The sequence below is a fragment of the Ovis canadensis genome, chromosome 3 (assembly GCF_042477335.2).
Source record: "Ovis canadensis isolate MfBH-ARS-UI-01 breed Bighorn chromosome 3, ARS-UI_OviCan_v2, whole genome shotgun sequence".
NCBI classification, from domain to species: Eukaryota; Metazoa; Chordata; class Mammalia; order Artiodactyla; family Bovidae; genus Ovis; species Ovis canadensis.
Genome location: NC_091247.1, coordinates 209379192 through 209394422, shown reverse-complemented (window position 1 = coordinate 209394422; position 15231 = coordinate 209379192). Strand labels below are relative to the sequence as shown.

The following is a 15231-nucleotide window of genomic DNA, read 5'->3' as shown; positions in this document are numbered from 1 at the left end:
TCAAGGGTTGAACAGGGGAGGACAGTGGGTACGGCCAGCACCACTGCCCACCGGCGTGGGTGTGGGGGCCTTGACCCAAACAAAGCCTTGTGTCTGAATGTTTGTTCCAAGTGATACTGGCCTCTGATGTGCAGACCTTCAAAGAACCCTAGGTTCCTTGGAGACTGACTTCTTCCCTCCTGCCCACCTCCCCCGAGGCTTTGCCCACTGTATTTTGAGGAGACCCTTGGAGACTTCGGCAGACTCCACCTCGAGTCTCCCAAGTGTCCTGGCTTTACACACTCTAGCTGAGTCACTGTGCTTTCTTTTCATTGGGACCTCTAAGAAAGCCCTAAAAGAGAAGGAAGTTTCAGGATGGCCTTTTTAAAAAGGTAACACAGTACCAGCACAGTAATGGGGTAGGAAATAAGAGAAGGGGCTTGAGGAGACTAGAGGTTCCAGTTTGTTTTAAAGGCGTGCGTTTCTGGAACAGCATCCCTAGTCCCAGTGGTGCCTGGATGCAAATTCCCCGCTGCCACCGCATTTGAGGGAGAGGGGCAGGTCTTACTGGGATCTGTCTGGAGGCTTGATCTCAGCTATAAGGCGTGATTGCAGATTCCTGCCTTTCCCAGCCTCACTCCACACCACCTGCCAGCAAAGGTGAGAAGGTTTAGCGGCATTTGCAGCTGCGGTCCCTCTGCTCCGGTGAAGCCAGGAAGCAGAGATTTGTGTTCTCTGCCTCGGCTTCTCCCCCTCCCGGCTGGCTGCTGTGCACATATGGCTTCTGTTTCCCTACGCCACAGCAGAGCACAAGCAGTTGCCTGCTGTAAACACATCCCTGCGTATCAGCACAGGGTTGGCTGCACTGGATTTATCAGCTTTCTGCTTCTAGGTAATGGCCCATCTAGAATCAAGGTAGAAAAAAAAAAAAAATAGCTGCAGACAGCCACCCCCCTGCAATGGTGTAAAACCCATGCTTCTGTAAGCAAGGTTTCTCAAGCTGGGCACTCTCGATATTTCGGTTAAATAATCCTTTGTTGGCAGGGGGATGGCATTCTTTTGTGCATTACAGTAAGTCCCCTACATACGAACCTTCCAAGTTGCAAGCTTTCAAAGATGCAAACGTGGGATCCCATGTCTAATCACTTAAGTTAGTTCACATGTCTGGTGTGTATTCTCTAAAGTGGTTGTGCTCTTGTGTACTTTGCTTTACAGCACTGTACAGAGTACAGTAGCCCTCTATATCTTTATTCAAGCCTGGACTGTCCAGAAGCAAGAATAAAAGCAGCGGTGATGTAGCTGGTACTACTGTACTTCTCAAGATACCGTGTGTTAGTACTCAGTCATGTCTGACTCTCCTGCGACCCCATGGACTATATAGCCCACCAGGCTCTCCTGTCCCTGGAATTTCTCAGGCAAGAATACTGGAGTGGGTTGCCATTTCCCTCTCCAGGGGATCTTCCTGACCCAGGGATCGAACCCGCGTCTCCTGCAATGGCAGGCAGATTCTTTACCGTTGCACCACCAGGGAAGCCTTCAAGGTACTATACTGTAATATTAAAAATGATCATATTTTTTATGTACTATTTGTGTGAAAAGTATTATAAACCTATTACAGTACAGTACTATACAGCCGATTGTGTTAATTGGGTACCTAGACTGTGTTGGACTTGTGAACAAGTTGGACTTAAACAAATGCACTCTTGGAATGGAACTCATTTGTATATAGGGGACTTGCTATATATTGTATAAGATCTTTAGCAGCATCCCAGGCCTCTGTCACAGCATCCTCCACCCCAGATAAAATGACCAAAATTGTCCCCAGACATTGTCAAACGCCTCCCCCACCCCGCACAGCAGGCAAGCTTGCCCCTAGTTTAGAACCATTGCTGTAAAGCAGAGAAGCAACTTTTGTGTGTTGCGTGTTACCTACGTGTTGCTCAACCCGAAATAAATTGGTTAGCTTTTCATGAGGGTTTGAAAGCAGTGAGACAGGGGCGCTAGGCCCCTCCTTGTTGGTGATTATACCCACAGAACTCTAGTTCACAGACCTTCATTTAAAATTCCATTTGGGCAGTTAAGACAACCTAAAATTGCTTTCTTAGACGCTTTCCTGAAATTTAAATTAACCACCATCATTAAACATTCCCTGGTCAATAGCTTGACTTGCCCACTCAGATTTTTTAAACATCAGTTTTGTCTAGCATGGTTTTTGCGTTTTTTTTTTTTTTTGGAAACCATGTTGGTTATGTGTGACCTGCCCGTCTTTTTACAATGTCTGCTCAATAAGCTTGTACAATGAGTCTCTGGTAAGAGACAGGCGTGGGAGGGAAAATATTTCTCCCTAACCACAGAAAGGGTTTTTCTTTTTTTCCTTTTCTTTTTGACAGTGCCTTTTAACTGTGGATACCCAGGGTACCTCACCCAGCAGGAAAGAGAACTCTCTTTCTGCAATTGGAAAATAACACTTCACTCCACTAAACCCTTTTATAAGCTTCCTCCCGTGGAAGAGAGAATCAAAATCATGCACATTTGTTTACAGGGCCTTCCTTCTCAAGTCACGTGGGGGTTTTAGTTTTGGGTGAGTGTCTCTTAAAGTAATGAACGCTTTGTGATATAAGATTATTTTTCACATGCCTAGTCAAGTGTTTTGTAATGTGATGAACCTTTGTTTTCAAAGCCTGATGCTTTTTATTATATAGTAGTAAGCGTTTTTATTAATGACCAAAGAACATTGTATCTGTGCAGACATGGATGAATTTTAACAAAACTGAAAAACAGCTGGTGGGCCATGGCAACAGCCTTCAGAGGACCCAGGGAACTAAAAAGAATCTGCCTTTTTATTTAACTAAAGTCTTAAAAATAACTCATTGGGCTTTGAATTTCAATTGTTTTGTTTTGTTTTGTTTTAAAGAAAAAAACTGTCAGGTAGTTATTTTTATCATCTGGCATAATTTTTAACTAAAGCAACAAAAGAATCAATAGTGTTAATAAAATCCACTTATACTGTGAGCTTCAACAACTGCTTTGTGCTACAAAATTCCTGTTGCTACCTCCATTAGTGACCAAGTAACTCAGTGTCTTAAATATCAACATATTTTTATTACTCGGCTAAAGTTGACTTTGCTGGATTAAATGTCATTTAAAATGATCAATTGCAGCTTGTTTGGGGCTCTTTTCACATTTATGAAAGAGAAAAGTTTGCAGGCTACAAATGGTCTTACAACTCAAGAGGTAAAGTCCGTTCTCTGGGAAACCCTTCCTTCCAGGTACCAACCAAACACAGATCATGTTCTAGACCTTTTTCAGTAAATGATCTACGGTGTAAAGTTCTCAGTTTGATGCCTCTGAAGAACCCAGCGTGGTAGGTACCGAGAACTGGTTAAGCCCTTACTATGAGAAATGGTCTGGTTCTCACGTCACCATTTTATGAGAAATAGAATGTACAAGGCAGTAAAAGAGAAGCAACAGAAACAATGAAAGTGAAAATCCTTGAGCAGATGGTGTCAAGACAACACTCATCTTACATTTTAGCTCCAGGAAGTTCTCGAGGTTGAGAGGACTGCCCATATATCACTTACCTTCATGTGGGCAAAAAAAGTTCTTTCTATCAAACTGCTAAAGATGACCAAATCAGTTTTTTAATTATTAAACTGTATTTAAATGATTCACTATAGAAAATCTTATTCCCCATCCACAAGCATCCAAAAGGTGTCATCAAGCCTCTAGGTGGTAAAAAAGATTGTAACCCTGTCAAGAAACATGGACAAGAAGCTCTTCACAAACCACCTTTGTTCCTGTTAGAGGAAGGGCATTTTTTTATGGTAATATTTGATTCTGTCAGATGGCTTCTACTTGGAAGAGATTGTCGGAAATTAAAACCCATCTGCTGTTTGACAGTAAGACACAAACTGGACAATTAAACTGCAATTCAGTTCTCTATTGGAGAAGGAAATGGCAACCCACTCCAGTACTCTTGCCTGGAGAATCCCATGGATGGAGGAGCCTGGTGGGCTGCAGTCCATAGGGTCGCAAAGAGTCAGACACAACTGAGCGACTTCACTCTTTCACTTCAGTTCTCTATTCTTTCACCTATAATAAAAATGATATAAGACGAGGAGGTGGCAGAGAGGGAAAATGACACTGCCTGCTTCATCACTTTGCCTGAAGTCACCCTCTTACAAGTGCCTTAAAAATGAGCTCAGTTATTCTCAATCTGGGATCATGTGGCACTCACCTCCCAAGGTACTTCCTCTTGCTGGGACTGGTCCCCTTGCTGTCTCTCTGCTCCCCCTCTGGCAACCACGAGCACAGCGAGCACAGCGTCAGGCAGGGTTGGTAACAGATCGCTGGCCAGCTTTCGTAAGCGTAGGGTTCAAACGCCAGAAATTAAGAAGGACACCACGGGTTCTTTGGTGAAACACAAGAAACCACATGTCAATTTTTGTTTTTAATGTGCACCATTTTTTAAATCTTTATTGGATTTGTTACACGGTATTGCTCCTGTATTATGTTTTGAGTTTCTGGCTGTAAGCCGTGTGGGATCTTAGCTTCCCTGATCAAGGAAGGAACCTGGGTCTTAACCACTGGACTGCCAGAGAAGTCTCCACATTACATTTTAGACAGAGATCAATCGGGGAAAAAAAGGATACAGTAAGGGATACTAAAGATGTATGGTCAGACTTCCTGGAGGTCCAGTGGTTAAGACTCCATGCTTCCACTCAGGGGGCTCATGTTGGATCCCTGGTCAGGGAAGTTCCGCATCTAAGTGCACCCAAATAAATAAAAAAAAGATAACTGAAGATGTAAAACTCTTAGAAGAAAACATAGGCAGCAGTATTTCTGTCCATGGATTAGGCAACTATTTCCTAGATATGACATGACATTTAAAGCATAAATAACTGAAGAAAAAGTAGATTTTAAAAAAAATCTTGTCATTTTAATGGATGTCCAATTTAAGTTTCACAGTTGCTGCCTAAAAGATACTTACCTAGTGGCTCAGATGGTAAAATCTGCCTGCAATTCAGGAGGCCCAATTCAATCCATGGGTGGGGAAGATCTCCTGGAGAAGGGAATGACAACCCCTCCAGGATTCTTGCCTGGAGAACTCCCATGGACAGAGGAGCCTGGCAGGCTACAGTCCATGGGGGTCACAGAGTCAGACACAACTGAGCAACTGACACTTTCATACTTTTCCCTCCTGGAAAATGCTGCACTGTGTGCCAGTTCCTTCTGCTGTTCGGAGGGAAAGCTGGGTTTTGCAAAGGACACGCTCATCTTGGTTGGAAAAGTCCTAAAGCTTGACTAATAGACACCTGTGAACCAGCTTCTCTGAGAAAAGAGTTCTCAGCAGGATGTGTGGGACAGCTCTGACCTCTGTCATAAGCTATGCCTTTGAGCCGATGACCAAACCCTCTAAGCCCCAGCTTCCTCAGCCATGAAGTAGGAATAGCAACAGCACCGGGTGTCCTGAGGGTCAGAAGCAAGTGGCTGGAGGCACGCATGGCCCCGTGCCTGCAAGCAGCACCCAGCGCTCAGCATCATCGTGACACTCCTTACTGTCTTCTTCACTCGCAGCATCACTCATACAGCAGTCCCAGAAAGAGTCACTGTTGTCACGTCCCTTTCATGAAGGAGGAACCCCAGGGAGATTTAAAACACTTGCCCAGTGCAACCTGACTCGATTTCTCCTGTAAACGTGTGCCCAAGGAGGGTGTGTTTTGTGCTCTGGGAGGTGAATGTGTTGGCTCTGAGCCCAAGTCAAGATTAGACGCTCCCCCTGCCCAGGTGTGCCAGGCCTCACCTGGTATAAGGAAGTGGCTCCTGGCCATACAGAAGCCCCAGAGTTCAGATCCGCTTGTGACCTGGGGCCCAAGAGGATTAGGAAGGAGGTGGCACACCGAGTGAGGGTTAGAAATAACACTGGTAAAGTAAAGAACATATATACATTGTCCGATAATTGCTCATTTACGACCAGCCATGCTGGCCAGTGCTCCCCAAAACAACAGTGCACACCTGGGAACGTGAGTTTCTGACTCTCATTCCAAGGCTGGTCCTGCGTCAGCTGGAGCCGCAAAGTCCACATCTGTCTCCATCCTCCTGTCAAGGCTGTGCCAGGGGAGCAGGCCACAGCCCGTCTGGCACTAATCCAGTAAGCACTAGAACAAGGTCAAGGAGCTCAATCTGCCTCTTCTTGTGGAATTTGCCAGCCCGTAGCCAAAAGGCAAGGCCTAGCCCAGCACCTGGCCTATGCTAAAGAAGATGCGTTGCCTGACCAAGTGATCCAACATCGTTCTGCACATGGAGAAACGGATTTTTTTTTTTTTTTTTTTTGCCCTGGGTTCCTTTCTACCCTGATTCCATTATAATAAAACGATTAACTTCCAAAGTAGCTCTAAGGTGACTGTTTTCTTAAACCACATGGGTCTTCCTTTCCCACAGCCAACCTCAGTTATCACATCTCCATCTGTTCACTGTCCCCCCACCAAAGGACCTTCCACCCCACCCTGACACCACACCACCCTCTCTGGAACACGAGGGCACTCTCTGCCCTTTTACCTGCCAGTCTTCAGCCCCTTTTCAGAACCGATTCATTTCCTGTTAGAGCTTGTTCTTTCCCTCCTGTGGGCTCTACTCCAGTTCAAATCATGGGTCATGACCAGTCCTTTCCTCTTTCCAGGTTGCTGTGTCCTCATCTGAGGTTTCAGGGAGGGAGGGTCTGGGCCAGGATGATCTCGAAGGCCTCCACGGGTCAAAGGTCGCCATCTCTCAGGTCTCTCTGTGCCTTGATAAAAGTTTTGTTTTTGTTTTGGCTTGCGGGATTGAACCCGGACCCTCGGCAGGGAAAGCGCAGAGTCCTAACCACTAGACTGCCAAGGAATTCCCAAAACAAGGAGGTTGGACTCAATCCAAAGAGGGCAAAAGCAGTTCCTCGATTATTTTCTTGATTCTTGCTCTTCATACTTACAAGCAGCCTTATCAACGGTGTTTTCTTGCCCTTTTCCTCTATAGACTGTAGACTGCTTTGGGATTACGTCTATCAATTGCTTTCTGACAGCCGGTACGAAAACTTCATCCGATGGGAGGACAAAGAATCCAAAATATTCCGGATAGTGGATCCCAATGGACTTGCTCGACTGTGGGGAAACCATAAGGTAAAAAGAGCATCAGACATTTGTTCCATAAACTAGGGCCCAAATCCAGTTTTTGTCCCTGGGTTGGAGGGTAATTGTCTGTCTTCTGCTTCCTAAGTCGGCCCGTAATTATTCAGTTTATCCCTCACTGGACAAACAATTAAGACAGTTGCAAAGGGAAGGAAGTAATTAAAGATGCCCCTTTCCATGTGTCCCTCGTGCCAGGCTGCAGTTAACTCAGCATCTCCCGGTCTGATTGGCCTCATGATGAGTAACCATCATTCCCCCACCATGGCCTGGCTCTGCTGCTGCCCACGCCAGCATTAAGAACTGGGGACCAGAGACGCACTGCGGCACTTTGTCACGCACGAGGGGCCTTAGGAGGGGTCGCTTCTGTTCCACTCCGTTAGGCACTCCCGTGGTCACAAAAGCCCGGTTCAACCCAGAAAATGCTTCTCCTCTGACTGTAAAACATCTCCCTGAAAAGCAAACCCTGCAGGAATTCTGACTGCCCCACAGTTTTTCCAGCTTGGGAAGAGGGACTAGAATTTAAAAGATTTAGTCTTTTATAGTTAAAAAAAAAAATCATTAAAGTACATAGATGTAAAAGGTGGGCAAAACAACCTCAACATCACAGATAGATGAATGGATAATGCAATCGAGCTATATACACACAATGGAGTATTATCACGCTTTTGAAAAAGATTCGGCTGCATGTGGCAATGTGGATGAACCTTGAGGACAGGATGCTGAGTGAAATAAGCCAGTCACAGAAAGACAAATACTGTCTGATTTCACTTAAAAGAAGTTAGATCTAAAACAGACAAATTTCACTGAGTCCGGGAGTGGACTGGTGTTGCCAGGGGTTGGGAAGAGGGGGAGAAATGGGGAGTTACCAACCAGTGGACAGAAAGCTTCTGTTAATCAAGATGAGTAAGTTCTAGAGTCTGCTGTACAACAGTGTACCTATATATAATACAGTGTATTAAGTGCTGTATTACCCACTTAAAACTTTAAGAGGATAGATCTCATGTTTGGTGTTCTTATCACAGTGAAATAAAAGAATTCCCCTGTTTAAAAAAGAAAATTGAGATAAATCAGTATTCCTACTTAAAAAAGTCACCAAGATCCAGGCCTGGCCACAGGCAGATAGACATGGGACACAGCTAACAAGACACCATGAAGGCCCCACTCCAGATCAGCCAAAGGGGAGGGCCCGGGGGGCCCCTGCCAAGCTCTGCCCCAGCTGCAGTTTCCCGGACGGCAGGCAGCCCGTGCTCTGGCCCCGCTAAGGAGAACCTGCCAGAGGCCATGACCAAATATGGCCAGGCCCCACGGACACCCTCCATCCAGTGAGTCACTGAGAAAAATCGCTCCACAGCTCCCACAGGGTGCCCTTGCCCCAGGGCTCGGAACCGCTGTATTCTTGCTTCCACAACAGGAATTTAAACAAAAAAAATCTCTTCCTTAAAATGACAAACGAGAAGCACAAGTTTGAGAAAGGTCACTGTTTTGTGTGTTGTTTTTTCTTTTTTAAAAAGGGCAAAAGGAAGAGAAATTCTCTGTGGGTCAGAAGGTGAAGGATGACCCCAGATAGGGGGACCTGCAGGAAATTCCTCGGGCACAACAGAGCGCGGTCCTGGGAGAGGAAGTTGGGGAGGCCGAGGCGGGATGTGCTTTGTTGGCTGGACTCACCTTAGGAGAGACCTCGGCCAGGAACACGTGGGACAAAGCCCGGGGTGGGCCTGGCAGGGTCACGGGAGCACCCTGTGGAGCTGGACGTGAATAACTCCTCCAGTGCCTATTTCTGAGGTTCATTTCATTGTGTCTTTGTGCTTTTTTTCTCTCTCTCTCTTCCTCCTTTGAACAAACAGAACAGAACAAACATGACCTATGAGAAAATGTCCAGAGCCCTGCGCCACTACTACAAACTAAACATTATCAGGAAGGAGCCGGGACAAAGGCTTTTGTTCAGGTAGCACTTCCTTTTTCTCCTTTCCTTCTTCTGGGAGGATATTGTTTTCTTGAAATAAGACGGAGGAGGGAGACTGTCGAGGTCTCTACCTGCCTGTCTGATCCTCAAAGCCATCACTGCTGCTCACTGGAGACAAGGTTGCTGGTTGGTTAGAATTTAAAAAAAAATTTTTTTTTTCTGTTTATGTCTGTCCTAGAAGAAAGCCAAAAGTAAATCAACACAGTCTGACTCACCTTTAAAATAATGCAGTGATCAAACAGTATTATCTGGCATTTATATCCAGTATAGTTAAAGGGAGCAATCAGAGGAGCTAATGGCAAAGAAAGGTACTGAACAAACCTAGACCTCTAGATTGCCAACACTGGACTGGTGTTTGTCATGACCTGTTAGTGAGTCATAAAACAGATTTAATGAATCAATTTTTTGTTTTTTTAATGAAATAGAACAGAACTGAATAGGAAAGGATAGAGTTGAAAATATCAGACTGTGTCATATGAATTAAGAGTGTGGATTCATGAAAATTGTGTTTCTGGGGTAGTCGGGTGTGTGTGTGAGCACATGTGTGATGAGTTATAGTGTAAAATATATTTATGACAATGCATTGTAAATATCTGAAAGCTGCTGGACTAGACATTCCTCTTTCCAGAATTCCTCCTAGCTTACAAGTTCTAACCACTTAACCTACCACCATAGATTGTGATTCCCAGGGAATCACATACAGTTAGAAGAGCGAGAAGAAGGTATCTAAAGGACTAACCAGGAGAGGTAGACATAGCCCTCTGACCCTGGTGGTAATTGATGTGTTGAGACCACATGAAACTGAGGAGAAGGTGGGCCCCAGACCTTAGGTTCTGGGTTTTGGCAGGTGGGACAGAAGAGAGTTACAGATGGGGCTTGAGATGTGCATTGGGGTAGAAAGAGACGGAATGACACTGTGTATGCATGCACGAGCTCACTGGGATAATTATCCAGAAGAGCAGAGAACCTGGGTGTGAGTGCTGGGAAGGCATGGTAACTTAGGGGCAGTAAAAACAATTGTGATCTTCAAAAGAAACAGAGAAGGCTTTTCAAGAGCTGGAAACAGAATAAAATGCAAAAAAAAACCCTCCGTTCTCTGGCTCTGCTGATGCCTTCTCTTCATCCTCAACCCTAAACTCAGTCCTTGGCTGCTGTTCCTCCCACACTATACTAGTTTCCTGGATGAATGGATCCCATGACACAGCTTAGTTATCACCTCAGTGATGGGGCTCTCAAGTCTCTACATGCAGCTGTGAAATCTCCCTGGAATTCTATATCTTAACACATTATTGACCAGGGGATTTTTACAGACTCGAATTTATTATGGAATTGAAGTACTGAAACACTCCAATCAATAACATTCGGGTAACAAAAGATGTATGAGTAAGTCTCTGATCAGTAAGTGATTAATGTTCAAGAGCTTCTTGTAAGAAAGATCCACTTAAATGTCACATTAGTATCTCAGACATGAAATGTTCAAGACCAGCCTTCTTCCCATACTGGACATCCCCCTACCCTCAGAATTCCCGTTACATCAGCAGTGGCATCACCATTGTTTAAGCAACCAACCTTTACATCAGAGTTATCTTTGAGCCTTCCTACATCCCAGTCACCCCTGTGCTGGACTGTCCACTGGCTCCATTCCTACTCCAGTCTGTGTTGCAGGGGCTAGAAGACTGGGAACCTCATTTCCTGAGATTTCTTATCACCAGCTTCCAGGTTAGAATCTACCAACGGCAAGTACTCCCATGAGACCTGGAAGATGAAAGCAAGGCAGACATATTATTATTGCTTCCCAGGCAGTGGAGGCTGATGTCTGTTCTGCACAACTGACACCTAGGTTCAGCAATCTCTCCCTCTGGTCCATTCCCCTGGCACCTAGATTCTTAATACACATTGCCAGCTGCCCTCCAGCCCTAATATGGTTCCCTATGTTGGAAATGGAAATCACTAACATTTGAAACATATAAACCACCAAGCCTACCTCAAGTCTACTTCTCTTTATGAGGCCACCTTCAGTGGCTCAAACACCCCCAAATATCTTCTTCCATCATCTCTTGAGTTCCCTTGGCCCTATGCCACACCGTGATTTACATTTTTAATAGCTGTACATGTGAACTCCTCCCCACAAGTAGGTCATAAGCTCCTAGAAGGTAGAGGGTTACATCTTACAGCAGTTTTATATAACCTCAGGAGGCTTTCGATGATGTTTCTGGACAAGCCTTGTGGGAAGTATCAGAAACTTAATAGGGAAGAGCCATCCAAAGATAGGGTCAGACACAGCACATCTGAGGACTCAGCCTGGAGGGGGTGATTAGTGACTTCAGATGTCGAGGGAGAAGTTTTAGCTACAGGATAAAAGTGGAAGACAGGCTGCATATGCCACAGATCACCCTGCTTGAAAAGATGAGCAATAATGAGCAGAAAAGTAGTCAGAGGTGGAAGGCTCACAGGCTTCCAGTAGTGATTTCAATAAGACAGAAGGAAAGTAGAGCGCTATTTGTGACAAGGGATTAGTCATTTTTGAGGAAATGAATGTCGAAAACCAGACTCGCCCCAAAACAAAGGCTTCTCAGTATGGAACCGGGTATGTAATTGAGTAAAGTGTTCAGTTGTAGGGACACTTGGAGATTTTCAGCTCTTTGATGGAGAGACCGAGCTCAGAGAATGAGTCAGTCTCAGATAGGGGAAGGAGTCAAGAGGGTTCCAAACAAAGGCAAAGCTAAAGGTTGGGAAGTCAGCATGAGCTGTGACTTGCATCAGAAAAAAAGACTGGCCGGACTGGAACAGAGTTCACGCTTGTAAACAGTGGAACACAGGAGTTTCCTGGGTTGAGATGACAGAGAGGCCCAAGGAGCAGGCCAAAGAGTGAATCCTTGATGAGCCTTTTGAATGTGGAGTGAGGACAGAAAATGCCTGTTCTAAGACAGGTCATATGGTACCGGGCAGAGTATAGGGGAAGGGAATGGTGTGTAGGCTGTGGAAAGGGCCTTCCTACCGTAAGGATGGAACGTTTGCACCCAGGCTCCCTTCCTGAACCATGGTCTTGGTCAGAATGTGCCACTGATGTTAATTCCAAATGAACCCAGCGACCGAGAAGATGAGGCTTGCTGCAGGCACCCAGCTGCCAAGGAAGACAGAATTAAGGGAGTGAATGGCTAGCATTTAGGGTGCATCAGTGATAATGCGAAAAAATGTCTTTCTCTTGGCCTTTCTAATTTCCAAAAGCTCCACTGTCTGGCCCTGTTACCCAAGCTTTCCATCCAGTGTTTAATTGTATCCTTCAAGTTAGATTCAAGTTTTGAATACCATCACTTGGACTTATAGTCTGGGATGGAGATGGGTATATATCTCCCAGGGTCCTCTCGGATGGTTGTGCAGGAATGCATTGCCTGCTCCATCTTCTTCACCATCCTCCCAGCCTTTTTTATAGTTACTTTGCCAGCTTTCAAGTAGTGAGAGCCCGGGTTATCTTTTTCTAAGAAAATGCTAGGTTAGCATTAATGACCAGGTTCAGTAGCCCGCCAACTACATAAAGGTAACGGGCCCCTCTTTTTAAAGAATTCAAGGTGAAGACAGCTTTAGGGAACTGTAACCTCTTCATGCCACCGTTTCCTCTTCCAAAGGTTTATGAAGACCCCAGATGAAATCATGAGTGGCCGAACAGACCGTCTGGAGCACCTTGAGTCCCAGGAGCTGGATGAACAAATATACCAAGAAGACGAGTGTTGAAGGAAGTGGTTCCCAGCTTAGTGGGCCAGCAGCCAAGGGCACCCTCCTCCCCAGGATGGATGGGGCAAGATGAAGCAGAAAAGAAGAGACATGGATGTGGCAGTAACACTCCTCTCGCCCAGCGCGAGGGACCCCGCGGAGCACCTTAGACAAACCACTCAGCAAAGGCGGCGCTGGAATTCTGGCCGAGGGCACCAGCCTGGGACTCGCGTTCGTGGTTCCTTCTCGATCGGAATCTCTTGTCTGTGATTCCTCCCCTCCCCCTCCACCTATTGTTAGTTTCATGGTGTTTTTGTTCTTTTTTTAAAAAAGACCATGCAGTTTGACTTTTCATCATTCATATAGGGGAAGACATCCGAGGCTGTTTTCCTATGGAAATGCATATCTATTATATATATATATATTTTTTGCAAATCTCACAAAGTGCAGAAGCCCAGCTGGTCAGGAGAGAGAATATTTGCAAAAGGGTTCAGGTTCCTCTTGACCCTGCCATGTGGATCAGGTTTGTTCCCATTGCTGTTGGGTCTTGGCTGGAAAACAGGAAAAAAAAAAAAAAAGATGCTCTTACAAAAGATAAAGTGAAAAAGGAGAGCGCTCTTCTTCTCTCTCTGGCTCCCTTTCCTTCCTGGTCCCTGCTCTGTCCTCCCTCCTCACTGGCTGTTGAACTTCAGATGCCCTTTCAGCAGAGTTCAGCCTCTTGGAGAGTCTTGGGAATTTTCAGCACCTGTACATTGGAATATGTGGTCTGGGTGCTTTGCAGCTGGCACCACAAAAATCAATCCAGCATCCCAGCATCTGGCTCCCTGCCGGAGAGGCCCCAGAGATGCTGCAGTCCTCTGGAAAGATACATGTGAGTCCAGCAGTCCCAGTGGGCTGTGAGGACCGTGAGGCTTGGTGGTTCCCCGGAGCATAAGGCTGTCCAGATTATCTGGAAGCCCCAGCTTCATGAGATTAGTTTGCAAGTGCTGCAGAGCAAAAAAAGAAAAAGACAGCACAAGCCTTATAGTCCAGAAACTAGATGACAAGTCTTTGGTGGTGGTGTGGATTATCCCAGAGCAGGTTACAGAGGGTCTTCTCTGCTCTATCCCAAAGGCCATCTTGCAGTCAGTTTCATATCCTCACTTAATTTTTTTCTGCCCTCAATTCCTAGCATTTTTTTTTTTAAGTTTCCTGGTCCCTGCGGGACACAGGGCATTTGAGAGGGAGGATCCAGGAGTGTGTCGTCTCAGTTGTCAGCGGTGTTTGCCAAGCCTGGGCAGACGGGAAATTCCTCAGATTCCACACTTTTTCCCTTTTTCCTTCTTCCCTTGCTGTGTTTCAAAATGGACTCGTGCGTGGCTCTTTTTCACCTCAAAGTAAGATCAGTCACATCTTATGAGGAAGGTGCCACCTCTTAGTACTTTTGATGATAACAGATATTTTTAGAAAGCTCTTGTTAGATTTTTTTTTTCCTTTTCTAGCCACTTAAATCAACTCTTCCAATACAGGCTCGGAATCCAATATTAGGAGCACGGTCTTTTTTTACTGGGAAAGATTAGACCTGCCTTACAAAGCACCCCCTCCTGGTTTCTCTCTGCTTCTTCTACTCCATTGGGCGAGCATCTCGTGGCCCCCCAGGGTACGTGTCTGCACTCTCAGCAGCACTTGCAGATGAAGCCAGCAGACCTCCAGGCATGTCCTCAAGCCATTTCTGATGGAGTCAGGCAGGCCGGGGTTGTGGGCACACAGGCAGGAGGAATTCTCCCATCCCCTCCCCCACCCCCCAGCCCTACCGACAAGGACACCAGCCTGCAGGGAGTGGGAGGGGACAAACAGATTGACTGTTGTTCAAGGACACTGGAAACGTACCTGCCTCTTATGCAACCACAGAGAGATGCATGGAGGTGGCCAGCCTCCTCCCACCATCACACACTCCCCTCTAGTCCACCTTCTAGAATGCTGGGCCTGAAGTGAGGTCAGGGACCTCCAGTGTGGGCTCAAGGGTCCCCTGATGAAGGAAGGGTTTGGGATCAGTCTGCTCGAATGGGGATGAAACCCAGCATGCTACAGATGTCTTTCAAGAGTGTCAGCAGCTCACAGGGATAACCTTCCAGCCTGGAAGGTGACTGATGTTGGCTCTCAAACGGGGAGATTAAGCCAAATACCTGGGGAAGTCACTGAGTTGAAGAGCTGGAAAGAGAGGGTGGATAATCACTGAGGCTTTTTGTGTGATGTGACATCAGAGACCTGAGTGTGTTGCTGCTCTTCCCTGAGATCAGAGCATCTCACTCCATTCACCCAGGTGTAAGGACTCAGGCTCTTGTGGGCCAAAGAATCTTAACAGTTGAACTGTGGAGGGGAAATTCCCCTTTACCCCTAGGGTTTCTGTATTTAAAGCAATATCCTCTAAGAGTC

The 15231-nt window shown here is 45.9% G+C and overlaps 1 protein-coding gene across 2 annotated transcripts in view; it reads left to right on the top strand.

The window, feature by feature from the left end:
• The window catches only part of ETV6 (ETS variant transcription factor 6), a 287175-nt gene extending 272838 nt beyond the window's left edge, over window positions 1–14337 (top strand). For both annotated transcript variants that reach the window (XM_069585674.1, XM_069585673.1), the window contains exons 6-8: window positions 6991–7133; window positions 8987–9087; window positions 12732–14337. In XM_069585674.1, coding sequence (XP_069441775.1) covers window positions 6991–7133; window positions 8987–9087; window positions 12732–12837 — 350 coding nt within the window. In that variant the 3' untranslated portion in view covers window positions 12838–14337. The remainder of the gene's footprint in view (window positions 1–6990; window positions 7134–8986; window positions 9088–12731) is intronic.
• Window positions 14338–15231: the final 894 nt, after the last annotated feature.